This window comes from Tetrao urogallus (assembly GCF_951394365.1).
Source record: "Tetrao urogallus genome assembly, chromosome: 17".
Taxonomy (NCBI): domain Eukaryota; kingdom Metazoa; phylum Chordata; class Aves; order Galliformes; family Phasianidae; genus Tetrao; species Tetrao urogallus.
In genome coordinates this window covers 6,007,642-6,034,636 of record NC_136830.1, presented here as the reverse complement: position 1 = coordinate 6,034,636, position 26,995 = coordinate 6,007,642, and the positions used below count along the sequence as shown (strand labels likewise).

General features: G+C 48.6%; 1 protein-coding gene across 1 annotated transcript in view; it reads right to left on the bottom strand.

Annotated features, from left to right (window-relative positions):
- CUX2 (cut like homeobox 2) overlaps nucleotides 1–25,015 on the bottom strand; it is a gene marked incomplete at both ends in the record, with an annotated part of 51,233 nt that extends 26,218 nt beyond the window's left edge. Inside the window, 1 exon segment of the mRNA XM_079543640.1 lies at nucleotides 24,953–25,015. Within this exon segment, the coding sequence (XP_079399766.1) occupies nucleotides 24,953–25,015 (63 nt within the window).
- Between the last annotated feature and the right edge of the window lie 1,980 nt (nucleotides 25,016–26,995).

Here is a 26,995-nt window from a genome sequence, read left to right as displayed (position 1 = left end):
CGCAGCAGTTAAAGATTAGTTCAGCTTCTCAGACGCCAAATTTGAGGGTATTGATCAATAAATCAAATCAGAGCAATCAATTGCCCAATCAGAAGAGTCTAGCCGATGCATTATTACTGGCGCCTTCGAACCAGGGCTTTCATGGGTTTCATCAAAACACTGCCTGCCTGGCTCCCCGCCAGCTCCCAGGCTGCCTAATAGACTCCGCAGCAGAGGAGCTCCAGCCCAGCAGAAGAGCAATAAATTTCTCATCAAACAGCCGATAGAGAAACAAGATGAACATCTGTTTTGCTGCAATGAAACTCCTGTGTTCTTCGGGATCTGCAAACCAGGTCTGACAGACCACCCCAAAGGCAGCTTTGCCTTCCACAAAGCAGCAAAGCAGAATATTTGCCAGTTATTTCAATCAGGTAATTTAAGAAGACTTTGCATTCGCCCCTCCGCAGCTGCTGGAGCTTTACAGACAGGATTCCAGCTCAGTCAATAATAAAAGCCATCCTGGGACCCTGTACTATGAAGGCAATTTTATGATACCCATTATGTGGCAATGTAACTTCATTAAAAGCTGTTTATTCCCTCTAAGCATTTTAAGCACTTTCCCTCACCCATAAAGCAGAGCCTCCCAATGCACCAGGAAGGCTTTTTTGTTGTTGCTTGTTTTTTGTTTTTTACAAAAAAGCCATTTTCTGGCATTTCCTCCTTGGGTCACTCCCAATGCCGAGGGCATCCTGAGCATCGCTGTGAGGTGACACCCACTGGTGGGGGCACAGTGCCCGTGTGCTGCTCCAAAATGCACCCAGTGACCAAATTCACCCACCTGGGGCAAAAATATCCCCCCCCTCCGCTTCACCCCTTGAGACATCAGCACCTTTATTTTGTAATGCCCACGTCAGCTGCAGGGCATCCTGAGTGCCTGCCGCATGGAAAGAGAAGGAGAAGCCATTTCCCAACCATTTCTTGCAAAAGCAAGAAAGGAAAAATAAAAGAGAGTGAAAGAGCAGCGCAGAACTGAGCACCGTATGAGGCAGCCCCGCACCAGCCGGGTGCCTGCTCTGAGAGGCAGCCGTATATTACATTTATTGTGCACTCAAGATGAGCTATGATTCCTGCAGCTCTATTTAGGTGACATTTATTATGCTGGCTTGTTTTATAAATTAACATGGACAAGGGACCCTAAAATTAGCCGGCATCATCTGGCTCTCTGCTGCAAAAAGGATCTGGGGGAAAGGCTGGAGGTGCCTGGCACCTTGCACACACCCCTGGGGGCAATCTGGGGACCTTCAGTCTGATTTTCCAACCTAACATCATAACCCATAGCCCCTAGAGACCGAGCTGCAATCATGGCCCAGTGGGGCAGACTCCATCCTGCAGAAAACAGACACATCCCATAGAACAGCAACCAAGAGACAACATAAATACTTAAAATCAAGCAAACAACCCCAAATCTCAAATTTAACACTTATTCCTGTTGGTAATTTCCTGTGTAAACACACACACACAAAGGCAAACCAACAAAAAGGCCATCCTGTTGAGTCAATTCTACCCCAAAAACACCTTCAGGAATGTGCATGCAGGACACAGCTCCAACCCCAGCAACACCAATCCTGGCCATCAGGAGTCTCATTTGTATAAATCTCCATCTTTCCAGGAAAATCCTTCCAAAACTGCATGCCTTTCCCCAAACCCTTCTAATGCAACAGGTCAGTGCATGGCTGCATCCAATGTGTACTCAAGGCTTCTTTAAACAACAGCCCTGGGTAGCCAAGGAAAAATAGAATTACTAGAATACATTTTAATTGATTTACAACAGCACTTAGTAACAGTGATAAAAGAAAAACTTGTTTTATTGGCCTGTGTGCTAATTAGCTGCACTGACTCTGGTAGGGGATGTTGCACTCACGGCACAACCCCGACCTTCACGCAGCCAGAAGCAGCTTTCATACACAAAAAATCCTTTGTAATAACAGGAGACAAATGTTTGCCAAGGACAACAGGCCGCTCTAAGCGTTATCACCCGTGCTCCCAACATCAAAACCCCAGCAATTTCCAGCCAATGGGAAAAAGCAGCCCCATCATCTCCCCTTCCTGTCCATAAATGAGCCTTCATTGCAACTTCGGCGGATTCTTCCCCTAACGACTTTTAAGGGCAGCAGATAAAGTCGAAAGGAGCGCACGAGAACCCAACAAATGTTTAATATTCAATAAATGTGTCAATTTTACATACGGAGGCAAATGGGTCTTTATTGAAGAATTGGTAAACTTCCTCAGAGGAAAGTAAGTGCATTTTAGCCTTCAAGGGGTCCCTGATGAATAGAAATGGAATGTGATTTGTGATAAAACTCAGCTGCTCTATAAAAGACGTTAAATAAATGTTGCTGTTTCACTAGGGATATACAGAATTGATTGCATTATAGACTGATTCAAAGATGCACACTCTCGCAAGCCACCTGCTTGCTTCTGTGCACAGCATGGCCCAGCCCTGCTCCTCCGTGTGCACCCCAAGCATTGGTCCAGAATTTTCTGGAAGTGCCATAAAAACACCAATCCCCATGATTTGGTCCATGGTGCTGCGAGGCACGTAGCCCAAGGAAGTGCTGCACCTCAGCAGTTGAGGTGGCATGTTTCTGTTTGCAAGGGTTTGTTGAAGCTTTTACACTGAGGACAGTTTGGCACTGGCACAGGGTACCCAGAGAGCTGGTGGTGCTCCATCTCTGCACACAGCCACAGTCAGGGGACAGGGCAGTGAGCACTGCTGGAGCTGTGGGTGTCCCTATGCACTGCAGGCAGTGGGAACAGACAGCCTTTGGGGGTTCCTTCCAACTCAAACCATTCTGAGATTCTTTGATTACCATTTTCCAACGTCGTCACTTCTTGAATCACTATTACATTCAAAAAAGCAATTAAAAACATCATCATCACCACCAGCATCCCAGGGCTGGTGCCAGGACCAAGCCAAGTTCCCATCCCCCTGAGCACCCTGCCCAGGACAAGTCGCAGTAGAACCACGAGCAAAACCAAGGGCAGCAAAGCAAACATCCCAGCCTCCACACAGACAAATGAGAGGCTGGCGGTAGCACCACGGCGAGCACAAACTGTGATCTAATTGTGCTGTTGCTCCATCATCTTTAATCAATAGCACCCAGGGCTGCCACCGCTCACACAACCCAAATCCCAGCCTCCGCCAAGAAACAGCATGCTGTTAAAAAGCCCAATAGCTTTTCCCAGCTAATAGGTGGCTCATTCCCTCAACCCCGCTGATTTTTTAAAATAAACCTAAATTCCAATAATTGTTTAATGTTTATTTGTATTTAGCTCTGGCTCACCTACCCTGTCTTCCTCATGTCAGAAATTGATATTTGGTTCAGGTGGCTAGAAAAAAAATAATTAGGAAATGGTTTATGTATCGTCAGAGTTGAACATGCTGCAGGAGCTGGTGTTTGTGCACCACGGCCTCCACGCTCCATGAATTCAGATTTGCTCCAGCAGCATTTGCCACCACAACCCTGCCCCCTACAAGAGCATCCCCTTACCCCCTACAGGAGCATCCCCTCATCCCCTACAAGAGCATCCTTTTGATCCCAATGAAGGCAACCCCTCATCCCCTACAAAAAAATAGTCATCCCCAACAAGAGCGTCCCTTCATCCCCTTAAAGCACATCCCTTTGTCCCCAACATGAGCATCCCCTTCCCCACTCACTCTGAGCCAGGCTGAAGGTGCTCCTGGAAAAGTACAGGAGCACAGCAGCCAATTCCTGCAGGAGATCCATCATGTTGGATTAGCAACTTAGTTTCTTATTAGCTATTTTCCATCTTATCATATTAATATTTGTTTTCACTAATACAATGCAGGAGTCTTATCATATTAGCAACTTTCACATCACATTAGTGAAAACAAATACTAATACAATACAATACTAATATGACATGATCTGATGGGAAATTGCTAATACAATAAGACTCCTCTACCATTCCAGTGCAGAAACCACACGAGCCCCAGTTCCAGCTCACCCTGAACAAGGCACATACCTGCTATTCCTAAAAACAGCCCCGTGCTCTGTATCCAATGGGCACTGGAGGAATGAGGAATGATGCCCAACACATTCCAAAATCCTTGCCCTACCACTAAGCTGACAATGGGAGGAGGCTCAGACACCCATGTGAGCTATATTTTCCACATCTGGAACAATTTTCCTGCTTTTCTGCTTCGTTTTCCTGAAAGTTCCACCTCCAATCTCCAACCTTACAAACTCTGGGCTGGAAAGCAGAAGGCAGAGGGATCTTCCCAAGGGCAAGAAGGGGTGGACATGGTTCCTGCAGCACCCGCATCTCCCTAGCCATGGAGAAGAGCATCCAAAGCATTTCCTTCCAGCGGTGCCAAGCTTTGGCACGCTCAGCAATTTTCTATTCTCTCAGCAATTTTCTGTTCTACTGAATTAGTAGTTTGTATTGAATTAGTATTCATTTTCCCTAATATGATGTATAGGCATAATCGCGTTAGTGGCTCTGATACCACATCGGGTTCCACAGTGGGATTACTGCCCTGCTCCAGAAGCTTGCACAGGGAAGCAGAAGGAGATTTCACCTTAGCTTGGGCTTTGGGAAACAATCAGGTCTGAATTATTGAGGAGGTGGTTCTGCTCAGAGTCAGCACTAGGTTCCCTACGAGAAAATGTCTCACATTTACACTCAAACGAGCTGCACATGCACCAAAGAAGAATCATCCCCAGCATGTACAAGCTTGCCTGTTGCCAATATGTACATCTATTGATTTTAAGCACCCACATCTGAATATTCTGCTTGGAGAAATCCCTGACCCCCTCTGGAATTAAGAATTAGCCAATGAAGTTTGGCACGGGCTGCCCAGGGAGGTGGTAGTCATCGTCCCTGGAGGCATTCGAGAACCACAGAGATGTGGCACTGAGGGACACACTTAGCAGGCATGGTGGGGATGGGTTGGAGTTGGACTTCGTGATCTCAGAGGTCTTTTCCAACCATAATGATTCTATGATTCTAAGTTGCAACAAGCACAAGAAAGAAAATCCTATAAGAAAAACATGCACCAAAAACTAGTAGTGGAACCACATGAGTTCTCGTGCCTTGGTCAGTAGCCGTGTTGCACAACAGGCGTGCTACATACATGCATGCATATGACACCCTCGCTGTTGACATCCTGCAGAGCCCCTCACACCATCCCAACCCCGACCCCAGGAAGCTTCCTGGAATGAAGAGCTCCTGGCACACATGGAGATGCTGAAACGTGCCCCCATGCACTCGGAAACCCAACGCAAATCCCAAGCCTTCACTGTCAGTGCTGTATATCACTTTGAGATATATACCATATTAGCAAAAAGAACTGAATTATATTGCATTCATGATGCAATTAAACACTTCACTAGGAATCAATGTAAAACTGATGAGGCCTGAAAGTAGTGCATATGGCTTAGAACATTATAAAACATTACCTTCACTCAAATCCTTTTCAGTAGCAATTTAAATCTTCTTACAGTTACTGCTGCCAATGGTAAACCATCTACTGATTCATAACAGTGCATGGGAACGAATGAATTTTTTTAAAAATTTATTCAACTACTAAATTACCCATGAAACCGGAATAGCTGACAGGAGTAATCTGAATTATTATTAGCTCTGCAAGTATTCTGCATTAGCCAATTTAAAACCACGGCTCACAGGCAGAAACCAGTTAGTACAGGCAGGGTGTTAAATGACTGCCATAGTTCTTCATTTTACTGCTGCTTACGTTTAAAGGTCAAGAGATAAAAATTACATATGACTGCAAACACAGAAAGGGTGTTTATCTTTCTTTTCTATGAATCAGGTCAACCATAAACTTTAAAAACATTTGGGGATACAAACATACAAAGTAGGATGCCTCTGAAAGAGCTCAGACTTCGTGGGGGCTTGCAGAGGAATTGGGGGCTCCTGCTCCTCCTCCACATCCTCACCATCCTCACCCTTGTCCTCACATCCATCCTTGTCCTCATCATCCTCCTCCTTATCTTCATCATCCTCATCCTTATCCTCATCACTCTCCTCCTTATCCTCATCATCTTCATCTTTATCCTCATTCCCCTCCTTATCCTCACCATCCTCCTCCTTGCCCTCACCATTCTCATTCTTATCCTCATCGTTCTCATCCTTCCTGGGTTTCATGTTTTCCTTATGCTTATGGTCCAGCAAAACTGGATCCAAATGGATCAAGGTTTTGGGTCTCTGCTCCACCAACCTCATCCTATGCACAGCCACGGATGTCAGCACCCCAAGACATGGTTTTGGGGTCAAGGACCTGAGCACCCCAAGCCATGGAGGGAACCAGTCTGTTCCCACCACCCATGAGCATGCTGCCAGGGACTGTGCCATTGGTGGTGAGGAGGAGGAGGCAGAGTGGAAGTGCACAGCAAGGAGGCCGCGTCTCTTTAAGCTCACATAACACTGCATCATCCTTTCTCTTCCTATTTTCGGTTTTATTAGCAAAGCAGCACAATGTTTATACTAGTGGGTATTACATTTGCCAGAACAATTACAGTATGACAAATGGCACATCAATGTAATCCATCAACTCGGCCAAGACAGGAATCCTTTATCCAGGGCTGCCATTAATTCCCAGCCCAGTCCCTGGGGTCCCATGCGTCAGTAGCCATGACAACCTGGGGGATGCCAGTGGCATCGTGCCGGTGGGGATGGGCACCCTGCACCCAACCAGGGAACACCAGAGCCTGCGGGAACCCCAGCTCTGCAGCAGCTGCGGATTCTCCTGTGTCTCATAGCATGGCTGTGCTCACAACCCTTGCACTTTTTGCTCTCTACCAAGGGCGATAATCTTGGAGTTTTTACCCTGGCAGCCTGACAGCCATTCTTCAGGGGAGTTTTCAGAAGTTAATCTCTCTGAAACGTGCACATCTGCAGTAATCGTGTTAAAATTGACCAAAGGCATCAGATGTTTTGGGGGGAGATAGCACAAGCTGGAAGCCTCAGCTCTGCAGGAACCAGATTGGAAGTGGTGGGGCTGGTGGGGATGAATGTCATTCAGCTCACAGATTTACACAGATTTAAGTAAAAACACAGGTCAGGGACCAAGTCAAGACATCAGGCTGGACCAGGCCATGTGGGGCCACAGTAAGTTCTGGAATTGGATGGAGGAGAACGGGCCGTCCAGGCAGGCTGTGGGGTCTCCTCCTTGAGATCTTCAAAAGTCAGCTAGACATGGTGCTGGGCACCCTGCTCTGAGTGTCCCTGATGGGTTGTGACTCTCTGGGTGTTGCACCAAATGGACCCAGAGGTTCCTTACAATCTCAGCCAGTCTGGAATTCTGAGGCCCCAGCACTTTTCCAGCACTGTGCTTAGATGCTGCCATGTGTCCCAGGTGCACAACCACAACTGCACCAAGATTTGAGAAGAGATGAGATACAGGGTGAGATAGATAAGGGATGAGATATGGGATGAGATAGATCCATGGCTGTATAGGAACTGCTGAGAACCATAGATTCAGTATCCGGGGAAAGGACCAGGTCAGCCCTGGGAGCACAGGTGAAGGCAATTCATGGGTGCGACCAGAAGGGGTGTAGCCTGGCTACTCTTAGACCTCATTTAAGGGCTGACTGCCACTAGGGAAGGATCTCTTTGTGGAGATCTCTCCTTGGCGCAGCTTTCCCCTGCAAACCTCAAATCTGCTGATACAGGTGAGCAATCACTTCCTTTATAGCGCCTTTCTGTCGTGCTGGTCTTTCTGCTATCACACCTTTGTTGTAATGCCTTTCCCGTGGTACTGATCTGTCAGTTGCTACACGTGGCCAAACATCACAGGAAGTGAATCCCATGGAGCTGCTCTGGGCAGCCTTCAGGCAGCCATGAGGTTCATGCAACACCTGTAAATGAACACACTGGCCAAAAAAACAGACAAACAAATGTCACCATGCAAGAATTCCCATGGGCGCAGTGTGCCCTGCAGGAAATGAAATGCTACTCAGAAGCCAAAAGCAAGAGGAAAATCAAAGCCTGCTAATGGACATGAGCACCCTGGGGTTGTTCTCTGCCAAATCAGTCTGGCCACAGCCCAGGGATGCAGGCAGGCACCAACTGTCTCACCTGTATCATTAAGCCATTACTAGAATCATCTTATCCCCATTTATAATGCTCAATACATGCTCTGAAGACTTCTCTAATACTGTAATTAGATGGAAAGCTCAGAGGGATGGATTAAATCGGGATGGCATTTTATGCAATGGTGCTGTGTTTTACAGGGGCCTGGCTTGAAAAACAGAAAAAAAAAAAATACAAATTCTCTGTAGATGCAGGCGACTACAAGTGGGGCTTTCTGATAATGCAGCCCTTTGGGTCATTTTCCCATGCCAACCTCCTCCCACGCTGGGCAATGTGTGGAGCCAGGCATGGCCTCATCCAGTGGCCACATCAGCCCGGATCCTGTAAATCATCTCTGAGCCGTCCCCGCAATTTATAGGCAGGACATTAAACATTATAGCCACTGACGGCATCAAATTACACTTGAAAAATTGAGTTCTGACGGAAAATGAATTTAAAACCTAAATTAAATTAAAACCTAACTAAATTAAAATTAGGTTTCTAAACTAAAATGACTTTTTAATATTTTCACGAGGAAAAAAAAAAAAAAACCCCTTCTGTCAACTAATAAAATCTGCCAGTGTCTTTTACAGCTGACAAGTCCTGTCTGGTTGCAGCTCTGTTGCTGCTGCATTACAACTAACCAGCACAGAAAAGGGGCTGATGGTCTTCTGCACTGCTCCTTCAGCAGGGCTGAGAAAGGACAGTGATGCCTCCAAGCAGTTAAAAAAATAATCCTAATTAACAGGATCTGAGCAAGCAGCTGGATGGGCAAACCCAGCACTGTGCAGTGGGGACAGCTTGAGATGCTCAGGGATCAGATCCATCTTGGGGCATGGCACTGGGATGCCATCAATGTGGTTTTCTCCACATTTGAGGCTAACTGAAGCCTCCCAAAGTCTGTCCCTGATCATTAATGGTGGTAATTAATTCATCCTGCTTTTTAAATAGCGTTCGATGCATGAGTCTGCCTGCTCACATCTTGATCTTTCGTTGTCACAGCTTTGATAGAAGAGATGCACAGCCAGCTTGGGTGACCATACATCTATTGATCACCAACACAGGCAGGCTGAGCGCAAACCCTGTAACAGAACACATCCAAATGAGCTACACCAAGCACACAGCTACTGGGGCACCAAGCATCCTGGGGGCATCCCAGGAACACAGAGGGATCGGTGATGCGGGACAATCAAGGACCCCAAGGTCCCCAATCAGGGACCCCAAGGAGGGACAGGACCCCAACCCTGTGCTGCCCATGCACTCACCCAAGGAGCAGCAGCACTGTGCTGCTTCCAAGCCTCCTTTATATCTCCTGCTATTATTTATGGCTTCACTCTGCTGGCAGCTCCTCTGCGGGGAACTTTCCCCGCTTGCCGCTGCCTCGCCGCAGCCCAGACTTGGGGGCTCGCCTGCCAGACGCCGAGCCCAGAGCCCTCTTTCAACAACATTAATTATCTCTGGCTTTCCATAACAACAAAAAAAAATATCTTGACCCCACTGGCTGCCAATAGCAGGGAAGCATGTGGAGGAAGAGGCTTTTATCTTTGCATCGTGGAGAAGCGCCTTGTGTTTGATCTCTCAGGGTGGGTTTTTTTTCCCTCTTTGTACATTTTGAACTTTATAGACTGATTAATTCCTCCTATGGCGGTAAACTGCTGTGTATGCTCTCGAGTGTTGGCTTGATTTTCCTTCTATTAGGAAAAAAAAAAAAAGTCTTCCTAAGAAATTAAACCAGCTTAGCACATCTCTGCTCCATAAGCAAGCAGCAAAGAACCTCAGCCTGAATAATGGGGCAGGGGGAGGGCAGCAGGGCAAGTTGAAAAGATTTCTTTATTTTAAATTAAAGTTAAGGATTAGAGGCATCAGGCTCTCAAGAGTTATTGTGAAAGCCTTTTTAAAAGTCCCAAGTGGATAGGCCATAATCTTCTTTAAATGGCTAAATTTAGCAGCAGAGCACTCCAGACCTCCATGCATGATGAGGATGCAGGCTTGGGATTTTTCCTTTTCTTGCCTTTTTTCTTTCTTTTTTTCTTAATATCACTGCTTCACAAGACCTGAAGAAGTCTGGAAGCAGAGAGCCTTGGGCACACACAGCCCACAGTCCTGCAAATTGCTATCAACAGGATGCGCAGAGGAGGAAAGTCATAGAATAGAAGCACAGAATGGCTTGGGTTGGAAGGGACCTCAAAGGTCACTGATGCCTAATCCTCCTGCCATGGACAGGACTGCCAACAAAATCAGGCACAAGGCCAAGGAGACCAGGGCCCCATCCAACCTGCCTGTGCTGATGCCTGGCTGCTCTTTGGGAGAAGGAATTGCTTTAATATCCAACTCGGAAGAGATGCCAGCCTCCTGCAGAGGAGGTTTAAAAGGGTTCCAAATTATTGTTATTGGTACCAAAACCCACCTCATTTTAGTTCAGAAGACAGCACTCGGTGCTACCAAAACCTGTGCTACCAACTGCATCCTATGGGTGCTTTGGAAGGGATATCCTGGGGACATGGAGTGATGGAAACAGGCAGAAATAAGAGGGTTTGAGGGTTGCTTGCATTGAGTTTTTGAACTTCTTGTTCTATGGGGGTGAAGGGATGAGAGGTTACTATCTTACCCCAGGTGGCTGTGCTGGGTCCCCAAGCATTCTCCGTGAGGCCGCTACTCCCCTGGAGTGGACACCCTGCTTGCTGCAAAAGCAGCAAACTGTGCAAAAATGTGGCCAAAACGAGCTCTCCTGTGCTGTGTCACCAACAACATGTCAGGACAGGCATGAGAGCAAGACCCCTGGGTTACTGCCAAAGAGAGACATCTCTGCCTGCAACTACATAACTCAGAATAAAAAGACAAAGCTGGAACACGGCGCAATTAATGCAGGAAGCATCGATTTCTGCCCAGCACCAAGCTGGCTCATTAATTCCAGGTGCTCCTACAAGCCAATTCCAGTGCAGGCTGCTCTGCAACAAGAGACCAACGCGAGAAGATCGAAGGGCAAAATTCCTGCCTGCAATCACCACCCAGCAATGGGACACAGGGGGGTTTGGGGAGGATTTTCAGAGCTCCCCACCCAGAATTCCCATCCATTGCAGGCATCCCAGCCGGCAAGGCAGCATCCTCCTGCCTTAATGAATGCCAAAGCTGGTTTGCACTTGATAGAGCCTGACAAGAGCAACAATCACAGATTAGGAAGAAAACTTCTTGCTTTTCAACAAAGGTTAATAAATAGTGACAGCATTAAGTCTATTCTGATTAACTATGCTGAAAGATATTATTGCCGTTTGTAACATGGAATCATTATTGGATTAAGCACAGTGTATAAAAATGAAATGTGAGGTTTAATCTCCAGCGCAGGAACGCTGCGCTCTGATGCAAACTGTGCAGCTCTCAAAGCTTCCTTGTATTAAATGTTGTAACTCCCTCTACCCAGAGATAGCATCTCGCATGCGCTGCCTTCCCAGCTTTTTAGGTTTTGCTTTCCTTGGCTGAAAAAGTCACCACAATTTGCCTTGAGAAACTGATACAAAGCGAGCCATGCGCCCTGCCCAAAGCCAATAGCAGTCCCCTGTTTTTTCCCAATGCAGGAATTCCAGCATTGGAATGGGTGGATGGATGGGAATGGATGGATGGATGGGTGAATGGATGGGTGAATGGATGGGTGGATAAGGCTGTGTGTCTGCTGCATCCCCGGCATCCTGTGCAGGACTGACGGACAGGAACATGACACTATACTGCCACCACTTCCCAGGCACGTTCCATGCCCTCAGGTTGGCTGTACCAACGTTGGGAGAGGGAGGATGTCTGTAAGGAAAATATTTTCAAAATAAACCGCTAGAAGCAAAACTTCTGAAGTGAGAAGACCAACACACACAGTGTCCATATGGAGGAGAGTGGAGGGAAAGCAGCGCAGATATCCAATTATTTGCTGCAACCTGCTCGTTTCAGCATGTCATAGAAATTCTCTTCAGCTGCTCACACAACGTTTGCTTATGAACCCAATGTTCCAAAAAGTGCTCCAACGTTACAATTGGACATCCTCAGCCCAGACTCCCATATCTTGATGACAGCCCAGTGCCACCTCGCCGTGCTGGTGAGGAACTGGACCCACCAATATTCAAAATTGTGTGCTGAGAATGCCACCGCCAGGAAAACCAGCACTTGTTTCTTTTAAAAAAGGCTTTTCTGAAGATGTTCTCACCTGAAATATCAGGAAAACCAACTCTGAGCATCTCCAAAAAGAAGACCATTCTGTTTCTTTTCTAGTTTAGGATTAACTCGTGTTCATCATTTGTAATACTGTTACTACACCTACATTATTTCACTCCACAGCACTAGGACTAGTTCATAACATGACACAAAAGCTTAACACTTCCATTATTGCATATTTTCTTATTTTTAAAATCTTCAAGAGCAGCTGCTACCCAGCCTGAGTTGAAACTCCTTATCTCCTTTTCTGGATCAAAGGAAATGGAACTGGTGTGACGCCTCAACCAAAGTCTCTGCTGCTCGTGCTGTCGGGGAAGTGTTTGACACTTGTGTTAAAGCATCAAACTATTTCATTACAGCCTCAGCCGGAGATGCTTGGATGACAGGAGATGCTTGGATCAATCAGCATCCAGAAGCAGCCTCCCATTATGATTAAAAACATTAAATAATAAGCTGGTTTTGGATGGAGCTTTCAGCAGGGCTGCAGAGCATTGTAGGTGCTGATGTGCAATGAAGCAGAGTAGTAATGAGGGATGGCACATAGGTAAAAGCCAGGAAAACAGAATTTAGAAGGCTTGAGGACAGCCAAGAGGATGAGAAGGCACTCATGGAGCCAGAAGGAGGTAGGCAAAGCCCCATGGGAGCCCTGGGAAGTAGCAAAGGAGCCTGCAGCAAGCTGACTCATGTCCCAAGAGGCTCAGCACACACATATAGCACTTTTTCACTTGGAGCGGACACAAATTATTTACAAAATTGGGTTAGAAAGGAAGATCTTATGTGCCATCAGCTCCATCTCCCACTGACAAGATCACGTAAGAGCTTTGGAGGTCAGAGATGGGATGGAGATATAAGACTAAGTGATGTGGAACAGGAAATAGGGACATAGGACTGGGGATGCCCAGAGGCAGTGCCACTGTCCGCATCCATTGCTGTCCCACTGAGCTACACCAAAGATGGGGAGCTCAATACATCCAGGACAAGGAGTCTTCTTGACACGCTTGTCCATGGGGAACCAGAGCTGGATGCAGACACCACACATGGAAGAGATAAGGAGAAGCCTGCCTGGTCCCACTGTGCAGGAGAAACATCCTGCACTGTGGGACAACATCCCCATATCACTGCTGCCACCACAATGCCACCAGGGCCACCGACCCCAAGCTGGCTGCGAGTCACACACCGAGCAAACACCGCCTGTTTAATTGGCTAATTGCACATCCTTCCAGCACGCTCATTGCCGATTTTCTCCAACTCTTTGGCTCACACCCAGGACCAGCAACATGTATTCCTCAGGCTCAACCATGCAGAACTTAGGCAAGGAGTGGCAGGGAGCAGCCCGGCGCATCGATCTCCCCGCAGTAACATCAGATTGCTCAGCTTCACATACCCGGCGATCACGAATCCTTTGGCCGTGGGGTTATAAAGCATTCTCTAAAACATGAGAAAAAGATTAAGCCTGCTTATAGTTAATAATATACTGTACACTGTCTGTCAAGCTGGCTGTTTGCTATTGAGAGCCTACTATTAGACACTTATTTAAAAGGCCTTTCAAGGCTTCTGAAGAAAGTGCAGTTATGCTTTTTTTTTTTTTATCCTGGCAAGAACCACCGTAGATAAACATCAATTCGCTCCTGTGGATCACAGTCGCAGTAAATAAATTTTTCAGGAAGCTAAGTTCCATACAAAGGCTTCGCAAAGCTCCCATTTCACACAACATCAATGTTTGGCCTCTGAGAAATAAAAGCTCTAAGGTTGCTTTATCCGAAACTAAATTATCAATTGTAGCTGCTTAAAAATAAAATAAAATAGGGCATTGCAATGAGAAACCGGCGCAGACGATGGGAAGCAAACAACGTCGTTTCTAAACAGCTCAGAGACAGAACAGGGAAAGGTGGTGATTTTGCTGCAAATTGCTCTCATCCCTCTGCAAAGGAATCTGCAGCCCCAAACTTTTCAGAGCTGCGTGGCACGGCCGTGCAGCGGGAGGCACTCAGCACACTGCGGGTACATGCAGCAGGCAGCTCGCACTGTGCTCCTTAATGGCTTCTTCAAGTAGCAGACTGGGATTATCCACTATAAAAGTATTTGTTACCAAAAAAACCTCCACGTCAGCTGTAACAGCAAAGTGGCTCCACGGGAAGGCACGAGGCGGGAGCACACATCTCGCATCCTGCCTTGCATCCCACATCTTGTGTTCTATCCTGCAGCCCATCCTGCATCCTGTCCTGCATCCCACATCCCATACCACACTCCATCCCATATCCCACAGTGGGATACGGCTGTGCCACACGTGCCCCATACCATCCCAGGGACTCAGCGCTGTCGGAGCCAGCAGAGTGCGAGGACTCAGGCTGCCCCATCTGCTCTGTACTGGAGGGATGCTGGGCTCTGTTGTTGTTTAATTATCAGCTGAATGTGAAAGAAAAATACAGCAACCCTTTTAGACTGAGGTTATGTGTGGTGGGGGGAAGGGATAGAGAAGGAAAACATGACGTCTGCCAAAACGCAACCTGTGTCATCCTAACACGCTCAAATACCTCAAACCATAGGAGCCTCATACCTGGAAGAATGCCTTAAAAATCCCAGGAGAAGGAGATCGGATGACACACTGCTCCCAGTGCCTCCATCCCAAATTAACGCAGCCTCCGCCTGCTGCCTGTCGGCCCGGGGCTGTCCTGGGCACGGGTTCACAGACCCAAATTCACCTGTTTATTCTCTTAAATCTCAACTGAAGGGGCAAGGCAACATTTTTGACCTCATCGCTTCTGTTCCCCTGAGGATCCCAGCCCTGCACTGATGGAATGAGTGACCCCTGGCCCGAGCAGCACCCAAAGCCAGACTCTGATCCACTGTTTGTTCACTTCCTGTGCCGTGAAAGGCAACAGCAATTTGGAGAGTTAATGAGTTACCAGAGGAGCTGATGCCTCCCTTGGGCATCAACCAGGGCTGTCCCCATTACCTGACACATGGGATCACCTCCGAGCCCTTGAGCACCAGCCTTTAGAAACAGAACCCAGCTCAGCTGACCCCATACTCTTTGTGAAAGCACTGGTTTCAAACCAAAAGAGGGGAGATTTAGATTGAATATAAGGCAGTAAGTGGTGGTGCCCCATCCCTGCAGACACCCAAGGTCAGGGGACAGGGCTGTGAGCATTGATGGAGCTACGGGTGTCCCTGTGCACTGCAGGCAGTGGGAACACACAGATTTTGGGGGTCTCTTCCGACTCAGACAGTTTTATAACTCTATAATTTTTTTAAAAATTCTCTTCAGAAAATAACCAGTGGGTGCTCAACAGATGAGCACGTTCTCCATCACTAAAATAAACTTAATTTGAAAGTCCTGACCTTGTGACACCCATTGCTCTCCTGAAAATAAAACTGCCAGGGATGATGCAAAATGCATATTTAACCTCCTGACGTTGCTCGTGTTTTTAGCAGATGCCCATCCATCACCCGTCTTATTGGCACCAGGATGGGACCTGAGGCCCCGCTGCCCATGAGGCAACTCTTGCAAGCACGAAAAGCAAAAAGCAAAAAACAAAAAAAAAAGAAAAGCAAAAGAAGTGCTGCCACAAGCCCCCATGGAACTGTGATCTTAATTGATCCTTGGCAAGAGGGAAAATATTTATTTAGGTGAAGGAGACTGCCAGAAGGCATGCGTTTTAAAAGTAAAATTGCAGAGCACCCAGGGCAAACCATGCAAATTACCACTGGAGCCAACTTATCTGCATCAATACCTGCCAGCATCAGGGCTCCACGAGCGATCCATCAGCGCCCGCCCAACAACCGCAAAGCAATCTTTAATCCGGTGACACCGTTCACGAAGTTCTATTTATGAGACTTTTACCCTTTCTGTTATTAAAAAAGAGTGTGGGAAGGAAGGAGGTGGGAGCTGGATTTTTCAGGGAGTCCCACTATGCCTGTTGTTAGCGATTGCTTCAGGCCGAAATTCTGACACGCCAGCTCCTACTTACGGGAAAATTTATTTTACGCGTGCTTTTACAAGAAGAAATGTGTGTAGGTATTAGGATGTGATGCAGCACATTGGGCCTGGGATGCCTTTTGTGCCTTGAGCACTGAAAAGAAGCGACAAAAACATTATCCCCACTCAGACATTAACCTGAAGTGGGAATTCAGCTCTTTTAGAATTAAAGGTAGTGGTGAAATTGGCCAAGTTACTCACATTGAAGCTTTGCTCGTTTTTTTGGCTGGATTTTGGTTAGAGACCTTCCTGCTTTGGGCCAGGGCTTGGGGTGGGCAACCACCAGCCCATGGGAAATCCATTGGTAAGGAAGTGTTCTTCCATCAATAACAACAGATTGCTAAATCCAGGTATCCCATAAGCACCTACGGATTTACAGAGGTGTGGGGCTGGATCCGGCACCCATCGCAGTGCTGCGGAACCACGAGCAATTTCTCCTGGGGGAAATGGGGCCGGGGGGGGCCAAGGATTTGCGTATGGGTAAAAACAAACAATCCTGTAAATAAAGAGCACCTCCACTCTGTCTCCACAATGCTACTCTTATTGAGTGAGTCAGATGTTCTGCTGATTAAAAATTGATCCATTTCAAAATCTAATCAACAGAATAGGATTCTTTCATATGTTATCAAGGCAGCTGCTGACAACAAAAACCAAACCTGTTATTAACCCATGAACCCCAATGACCTGAACCTGGCTGGGCTCTGGAACCGTAAATTATTCAGTAGTCCGAGAGCAATCCCGTAAGTCTGATGAATTTATGCCCCGACTGGAGCCTTTGTGGGTTAAAGCCAATATCCCACCCCTTGGTCTCTGGGGACGCGGTTCACGACACGCTGCCATTCTGTGTCATGCCTGTGAATACATTACCAGCGTCTGCTTGGCTTCACCTTTCAAATGTCTGCTTCTTTGCTTTCTCTTTTTTTTTTTTTTTTTTGCTATAAAATGACTTTTGGGATCTGCATGGAACAGGAGGTGCTGGAAGGGTCTTGCAGCAGCACTACACGGAGCTGCAAGCTCAAGTCCAAGCACTGCTGAGGTGCACACACAGTTGGGACTTGGCACAAATCTTTGCATTTAAGCAAAATTTCAAGAAATAACAAAGATATTTTGCATCCCTGCTTTGCTTTTCAGGCTGGCAATGCCTCTTGTCTGCCTGCACACCTCCTGTGATGCTTTCTGGAGCAAAGACCCCTCCTGCAGCACTGCTGCACATTTTGTTTTCCACTCCCACACCACCAAGGTCCCAACCCTCACTTTAACCAGAACAGGAAAAAGTCAACACCATGTAAACCAAGCTGGAAGACAGCAATTCTTCCCTTAAATACTAATATATTTACAAGTTCAATGGTTCTTTGACCTCTCCTTAAAGCCCAAATAACCCTGGGGAGCTTCTCAGAGCTGCCACTATTGATCCCGTTTGGCAGCCATCTCACGGCCAGCATCACCCAAGGCTGCCCTGTGCCTTGGGCAGGACACAGAACCCATCCTGTCCCATGGGAAATTCCAAATCCTACAAGAAAACCCCAGATCCCATACTTCCATGACCCAAGCTCCAATAGTGCCTGCAGAATCACAGAATCATGAAGGTTGGAAAAGAACACTAACACCACCAAGTCCAACCCCAACCTACCATGCCCACTAACCACATCCACGCGGTTCTTGAACACCTCCAGATCTGCTGGACATGGGTGTTCCAATCCCACCTCAGTAGGAGATGCTACAAAGCTTTGCAGTTCTGCATCCCCCAGTAACGTTGTCCCTCCACTGCTGTTCCCAATATCATTTCCCTACATCGGGGCAGGCAGATCAGCTCCCTCCTCACCACCCCATAATCACACTTGTACGAAGCTGTTGCCGTACATAACGAAAAGAGAAAGCATCCTTGGAGAGCCCAACAATCAGACAATTTTTAAGATCATGGAGCATTAAACCATTCCCAGTAGGGTTTACTAATCAAACAGCCAAATCCTTCATAACCAACCAATCCCTACAGAGCAATTAAATCCTTCCCCTTTAAAACACTTGGCACACTGTCTGGGGACAAAAAGAAAAATTTGCAAAATTCATTTGATAAATTAACCAGGGAAAAGAAAGAAGTGAATCAAGCTTTGTTCTTTTCATTTTTTTTAATTATGGAATTCACAATGCCTGAATAATGTTTAATAAGAACTATGAAAATTCCTAACAGTATTACAACACAACACAAAAGAATTAACCTGGTTACCGTGAAAAATTGCATATTTAATTAAGAACAGAGAGTTCAAAACTATCCAGAGATTTCAAAAGTACCGTTGCCTAAGGGGCTAAATTACACGCTCGCAGTGCTGCTAACAGGGCTGGAGCGCGCAATCATTACCCAAGTGTCCCCATTAAGTGACAATGGGCAGATGACATCAAATTCATTTCAAAAGCAACAGGAACTGAAGCATTCACTTGGGTAGTGGAAGGGAAAGCGACTATCCTGCTGGTATAAACCAGACCCCTTGTTGATAAAGGCAATAATTAAAGAATAATGTTAATTAGCTGCTTCTATTTGAAGGAGTGCTGCGGTAGCGGGAGGCACAGCGGCCCCAGCTCCGCTGCTTCTGCAGCGCGTGCCGTGCTCACACGGTGCGGAATGGCATGTGGCCCCTGGACAGACACAACATTTTGGGGTCAAAAAGTGGTGTTTTGGTGAAGTCGAGGCCCTTGGGGAGATGGCAGAGCCACAGGAGCAGTGGGCGGGCGGTCTCCAAGAGCATCCTTCCGCAGGGCACCTGCATCCCGGCACCACCAGCACACACACCAACGGGGAATGTACCCACGGGGATTGGAGCAATGTTCTTTCTTTAAACCCTAACGGGCCAACATGCTTCACGTTGGGTTTTAGCAATGCTTCTTCTTTCAACCCTGCTTGGTCTATGGGCAGAAAGTTCCCAGTGTTTGGTCTCTACAGCTGAAAAGTCTCCAGCTTGCTCCCACCCGCCTCCATCCATCTGTTAGCCAAGAAGCCAGGGGACAAACAGGGTAATGATTACCCGGCTCCCAGGGATGAAGCAATGTTTGCAAACCGCCCCGTGATAAACAATGAAGAACCGCTCCCTGCAGCACCAACGCACAGCCAGGTCGCGGTGCTCCCCAGAGCCCTGTGAGCCGAGCAGCCGTGCTTACACAGCACATCAGCAGCACCAGGTAATGCTGCATGAATGCTCTCCTGACGGAGGAAAACAAAGGAAGCCTGAGGTCCTGACTTCAGCATACAACTGCACCAGCGTTACCCAAGGCAACCGCAGCACGCTTGGAGCGGCTGACGCACGGCGTGGCTCCCACCGGAGTCATATTGACATGGGGTTCCAACGGGTTATTTACTTTTTTAGAAACCCGTGTTGCAGAAGAAGTCACCAGCATGTGCACACCCATCAATTAATACGAAAACAGCCATGTGTTAGCAGCAAGTCACTGAAACCGCAGCTCCATCAATACTCTGGGGTCCTGTTGGAGCTTTGGGGAAATCATTAAATGTTGCACCGAACTAGTACAAAAAAAGAAAAAATTACACAGCGAGGCCATATTAAAAAGTTCTGGAAGACGTCCTCGGAGCGTGCATCTATGCCAACACTAGTGTGCATGGAACTGGGAAATTCAACTTAAAATTCATTGTGCCCATGCATCCTCCCTATATGGCTGTGTTCCCATGCGCGACCCCAAAACCTCAGTTCTCTGCCCATGAGCAGAGAAACTGAGGCACAAGGGTGCAGGCTGGCAATGGAGAATGGCACGTTGATGCCAACAGGGTTTGGTTCCTCCCGCTTTGGTTTTGCTGTTGTTGCAAAACGTGCTGGGAACTGCAAGAAAAAGGTGATTAAAGAGCACTCAGTGGTGGATGCTAACACCACAAACACTAGGAATTGTTACAGAAGGGGAAAACTTTTTAATAAAGTCTGCAAGTATATATTCCTCCTTTATCAACCTCAAGATTTATTGACCTGAGAAGCCATATTGACTGAATAAATCTTGATAATGACCTCAGCAGAAGTCAATACCTGCTTATTATCTCCCAAGTTGGGGAATTACATCTTTCTATAATAGGAGCAGGATGGTACAAAATGTTCCAACCACCTTCCCGAAGCCTTTTGGAGGGATGGATGAGCTCAGGGCAACTGTTCAGGTAGAGGCAGCCCGCACTGTGCTGCCCATCGCCCTCCATCTCCAGGAAAGCAATGTTTGCCATAACATCGCATTGTGCTGAACCCAAATGAGTTTCATTCAGAGCAGAGAGCAGGATGTTCCCGTTGGTCAGGCTGTCCCATGGTGATGCCCTAAGAGCAATGGGACTGGCCCATGGGGCAGCACCGTCATCGCAGGAGCATTTCCTTTTGCTGGCAAAAAAGGGGAAAAGCATAGAACGTTTCAAACTCAAAGCCACAGGCTCCTTTCCCAGCTGAGCCACGGCTTCTGCATTCAGCGCTGCTGTTTCTCTTGCCAACCGCTAAGTTTACGTTCAGCAGAGAAAACAGGAGCAGTGGGACCGGAGCACACAACAATTATGCCTGCATTTTTATTTGAAGTCTCTGCAGACAGCAAGAAAAATTAACTGAAGGGAGCAGCTCCTGTGCCAACATATGGAGGGAGATGAATAGCTGGTTCTTCATGCTCCGCTGAGGTTATCTAGTTAAGCAAGCACCTCCTAAAGGACTCGCAGGCTGGGAGCGTGCTGTTTGCTTAATCTGGTCATAAATAATAATTCGGATCGCTGAGCGCTTTAACATTCAGCTCCACCTGCATGCGGGCTCAGAACCACAACACCCACCCAGCAGCCCCACATACTGTGGGCATGGCAAACCTCAAAGCTCTCCTGGGCATCCTGGCTCCATAAGCAGGAGGTCACAGGGCTGCAAACCTTTGCTCCCATCCCATGGGATCAAATTATATTTTCATCCCCATCCCTATTTGCCTCTTGGTCACAATCTCTTTTTTTTATTCCCCCCTCTGAGGCTACAGAGACAATCCACTAAACTGGATCAGGAGGCCAGCGCGTATATCTCTAATGGGCTGCAGCACGCACACAATTAATTAATGGATTTATTAATTAGGGAAGAAGTCACTCTTCAAGCTGGAATTGGGGTCACCAGTTTCTAAAGTGAGAGCTGCAGAGCTAAAGATAAACTCTCATTTTCTGCAGCTCTCTTCTTGTCTGGCAGCATCTCAATTATTCAGCCACAGGAAAAAACCCACATTACACTTCGGGAACTTCAGGGTCTGACTTTCAGCCGATCATAAAACCAAACAGCAGGTATTGCAGAATGAAATTACGGTGACATCCAGACCACAGGGCCTCCAGCCATCAAGGTTTCCACAGGGCACACTGAGCTCCAGCTGCCCACTGGCAGTGGTGGGAGCATTCCAGTGCACTGGCACAGCTGCCCAGGGAGGCGGTGGAGTGACTGTCCCTGAAGGTGTTCAGGAAACATGGGGATGTGGCACTGAGGGACGTGGTCAGTGGGCACTGGGGTGATGGCTTGGGGTTGGACTTGGTGGTCTTTGAGGTCTTTCCAAACTTTGTGAGTCTATGATTCAGTCGAGGCTCCATGGCAATGGGAGGAACAGAACTGCTGGTTACTTCAGACCTTGATTAATACGAAAACAGAGCAAGAAACACCGCCGCCATCTCTACAGATATGTGACTACAAAGCACAGCTGCAATATTAGACAGCAGAGAATCCACATGAAAGAGAACCACTTATAAATCCCCTGCTCACTGGAAACGTGTCTGGAGCAGTACACACCTCTTAGACACCACAAAACCCAGCCACAAGGCAGACACCTGCAGAGAACCTTTGTCACTTCTACTGCTCCAAAATTTGCATTCGTTTCCTCAAAGCTGCCCATGGCCCACCTGGACTCTTGGGTAGAAGCCGGAGCCACTGAAAAGCCAAACCACATTCACAACTCAGTAATGGAGCAGGGTGGCCCTGAGAGCCCTCAGGAGAAATACCAATACTCATAGGGGATGGGCAGCATCATCTCTGTTCCCACCATGGAACTCCGTGACTCGTGCAGTTGACCACCATCACAACTGTAGGATGGCAGGGAAGAGTGGGGCTCCTGGACTCTATGATCCTAGCAGGTCCCTTCCAATACAGGATATTCTATGGTTCTGTGATTCTACAGCTCACCTTCAGAGCCCCAAATTACATAGTGAGGAAGGGAAGACCCCAAAAACTTCCCAGACTCCACTGGGGCGACTGTGCTGGGGGCTGTTCCACAACAGCACAGCGAGTTTCCTCGTCCAGGCTGCAGGAATTAAGCTTCAACCAGGAGGACTGATAGCTTATTTACTGCTGTCATCTATATAAAGAAGAATTTTGACACATTGTTAAATGATAGCACATTTAGATAAGTCAAGCTGTCATATCATTTAATGGATGTCTAAACTCCCTCTGTAGCTGATATGTAAAATTTATGCACTTCAGAATATCATAAGGTTATAATATTTTAATCACATCCACATTCTTTTCCCTCCTCCCCAAACTCCTCAAACGCGACGTCGGGCGCCCAACTTTCTGCCCAAGTCTGCACGGGGTCAGCATCCTTGTATTGGGGAACACAGCCCCACTGCTAATCTGCATGATGCGATGCGGAGCCGTTGATAAAAGATGGCTCTAATCAGTCTCTCTCCCCTCACTCGTGTATTTTTTAGCCCAAATCAGCAGCTCTCAACTCTTCCCGTTTTCTTTTTTTGCTGGTTTAGCACGGAATGAGTGAGAGCAGAACGGTGCGTGTAATCCATACAGCCCTCAACCCAACGTCGTAAAGCAGAAGCAAATTAAAGCACAGAGCAAAATAAAGGTATGAATCCCGTTATGACTATTATACACAAGAAAGCTGTAAAAAAATACTGCATTAGTAATGTACACAATAAAACAATCTCATAACCCAGTGAAATATGCCAGGTATTATCTTTGATAGAATTTTATCTCTCCTCATTTCCGAGCCTATTTGCTGTAAAAGGGCTCGATGCCGCTTCGATCAAAGTGCCGCCGCGCAGCGCATTATCTGCGTGTTTTACATATGCCCACCATTCATCAGGGCTGCTCAAACTCCGCCGTTCCCAGCAAGCCCTAGGCCAGCTCAGCCCCACGCATTAAAGCCCAAGAAATAAAGACAACAAAAAAAAAAAAAAGAGAAAAAAAAAAAAAGCTCTCAGAAAAAGAATAAACGGATTGTTTCCCTTCTGGGTTGTTTTGGGTTTTTTTGTTGTTTTTTTATTAACGGAGGGCACCAGGCCAAGCTGGCACAAGGTCACCTTTCCCACTGTGATCCCGCAGCGCAGCTGCCTGCCCACGACTCCGTGCCACCACCGCTCCCCAGTGCCACCATCACCCAGTGCCATCTCTCCCCATGGCCACTCGTCCCCACGGCCATCGTTCCCATTGCCACCGCTCTCTGGGGCTGCCAGCCACCTACCTTCCACCCTGCAAAAAAAGTCACTGCCAATATTTACTATTAAATCAAGGTTCTGCACGCACCCAGGAAAAGTCATTAGCGTGATGCACCCAGGAACGCTTTTATATCCTGAGCTCTCATCCCCCTAATCCTCTTCTGACCACAATGCCATAAATGAGCAGAGGTGGCCGTGCTACCTGCAGTACTTTTGGGGCTGGCGATCGAGGCTGTAGTGCATAATCTGTTTAAAAGCCAAAACGTATTAAATGCTGGAACTGTTGATACAGCACCGAAGCCTTACAAAAGCACATTTAAATTTGTTGACTCCCCCATGAAACACGCCGCGTTTTCAACTCCGTGATCTCCAGGAGGGATAAACCCTTTTAATATCCATGTAAATGAGCATTTCGGCTTTTGTGGCGGCTCCAGGTTGGGTTTCATCCCATTACGCGGCGTTCGCAGAGCCATTGTGTCGCTGCCCGGCTCTCCACGAGCTGCGTGCCCATGGAAGTCACACATTGTCAACACCGCCGGTCTGTTCTCAGGTCATCAATGTTAACAAAGGACTCACCGTTAATTTCACAGCCCGACGGGGACGATACGGGTGACCCGAGCGGGACCACAAAGGATCTCTCTGTCGGCGCTGTATCCATCACAAGGTGACAACCGGAGCTCCGAGAGAGCTCTCAGGACCGGACTCAACCTCCCACCGCCAATTGGGTTCAGCGACATGCGGGGCTGCAAATGTGCGCGCTCCGATTCTCCCCGACCCCAATAACAATGGGAGCGCAGGAGGGCTCCAGCCAACCCCGAGCGCATCGCATCCTCCTCCCGCTCCGTTCCCTCTCTCCATCTCCACTACCACCGCCGCATCGCTCCCTGACAACTGGCAATGACAATTACCGGCTGAACACCGGCATTGCGAGGGGGCTGGGGAGGGGATCCCCCAAACTTAACGACGGGGCGGCAGCGAACCCCGCCGCTCCCCGCAACTTCAGCCTTCCATCCCCCCTCCCCCCCCGCCCGCCCCCGGGGCTGTCACCTCGGGCGGCTCCATGCGCTGCTCCGTGCGAACAAAGAGCGGCGGAGGAACGGAACGGCGGAGTACCGGGGATCAATTTCTGATACCTATCGATGGCGAAGGGCGGGAGGAGGGAGGGGACGGCGAGCAGCGGGGGGGGAGGGCTGGAGGAGGGCCCCCCCCTCCGCCGAACCCCCGCCGGGGTTGGGGCTCTGGGGGACCGCCGCGCCACCAACCTGGAGCCGGCGGACATCAAACCGCGTCCGATACCGGAGCATCGATCCCACGTCCGCCGCCATCTTTGGGGGGGGGGGGGGGGAGGAGGAATAAGGGGGGGGCACGCTGCCCCCAGCGCCCGGCCCAGCGCCGGCCCCGTCGCCCGCCCGGACCCGCCCCGCGCCGCGCCGGTCCCGACGGGGCGGGCGGAGGGCGGCCCGGAGCCGCGGGCACAGCTGCTGCCACCGCCCCGCAGCGCTCCGCTCTTTTGTTAGCGCAGACCCGGGCGGCCCTCCCCGGGGGGAAGTTTTCCCGGTGATTTGCGGGGTTTGGGAGAAAATCAATCAATAAATAAAGAGAAATGCTACACGGCTTGGGGTGGGCATCGGGCAGCTACTGCAGTAAAGCAAGCACAAAATCTGCCCGCCAGTACCCTGCTATTGCTCTCCCAGCCCTGCTGGGGTTTGTAGGTAGGTGGTTGAGCAGACAAGCCCGGCATGTGAGTGACCCCAGCAGGGAGCGGGGGGTGGGATGTGACGCACCTCGTGCACAAGTAGGAGCTCGGCTCTCATCCAGCCATGGGGAGGCCCGAGAGCTGTCTGCTCCCACTGCCTGCAGTGCACAGGGACACCCACATCTCCATCAGTGCTCACAGCCCTGTCCCCTGACTGTGGCTGTGCGCAGGGATGGGGCACCACCACTTCTCTGTGCAGCCTCAGTGTAAAAACTTCTTCCTTGTATATCCATTCTAAATCTCCCCTCTTTTAGTTTTAAACCATTCCCCCTTGTCCTATCACACAGAACCTGCTAAAGGGTCCTCTTATTTCTTCTACCTCAGCCTTCTCACCTCTCACCCCCACTCAGAGATGCACAGAACTGCCTGCAATCCCTGCATCACAGAACACCTTGGGCAGGAGAACAAGCAAACAGGACATCAGAGTTTGACAAAAAGATTTGCAATACTCTGTGTCTGGGAGAGCCAGCCAGCACCCACAGCCCTGAGCCCACCCTGTGCCCATCGTATCGATGTGGCACTGAGGGACATGGTTAATGGGCATGGTGGGTTGGGGTTGGACTTCGTGATCTTTTCCAGCCTTAAAGATTCTATGAGACCAGGTTGAGCATCCAAGTCTACCTCTCTTGAGTTTCTGCTCTTCAGTACCAATGCCTGCTGGTGTCCTGCCTGTGTCACCTTGCTGGTGGCCTGGGATGGCTCATGCTGCTCGTGTCTGATCTCATGCCCATCAATTACAGAAGAGCCAGCTCATAAATCAGAAGTAAAAACTAACGTGGCATTCCCAGTGAGCAAATCAAATTGTGGGCTTGGGAGGAATGCTTCACTTCGGCCAAATCGTTCCTAACTCAGTGGGAGCCAGGAGGAAGAGGACAGTGTCACGCTGTGCCCCACACCTGAGCCAGGTCCCCGGCCACCTCGAGGGCAGCGGGGGGCATCAGGTCTCCCCAGCCCTGGCAGCACTGCGGGATGCAGGTTAATAAATCAGTTTGTCTCCAGAATGGCTCCGCTTTGTGTGCCTGACAATAGCCTGCTGTAAATGGCAGCCCCTCACCTCCTCTTTTGAAAGGCTTTTAATTAAAATATGGAAGGGGATTTTCTGCATACTTGAGGGGGGAAAAAAAAATATGTTGGATTTCAGCACGTTCCCATTTCAGGCGTTAATTTATTCTCGCCTTCCTGTCGTTTGTGATCCGGCCGATAAATCCTTTGTGCGGTGATCTGACCCCATTAGGCAGCATGGGCAGTGAGTGCCACGTGCCAGCCTCCTCCCAGCCGTGGATGCTTTGTCCCAAGGGTGGGCAGAGGAACACGAGGACCCACATTGAGCCAAACCAGTGCCGTTGTGATGAGCGGAGACACGGCAGGCCATGAGGATGAGGCAGCCCCGAGCTCAGAGCTCTGTTACTCAGCCAGTGGTCCTTGCAGACCCGCACACAGCTGCAGAGTCCCCATCCCACGCTCAGGGAAGGCAGCACAACAAGAACTGTGTCCTGGGCTCTGGGAAATCCTGGAAGGGGTCCCACCCCTCCAATGCCCCCCCATCTGC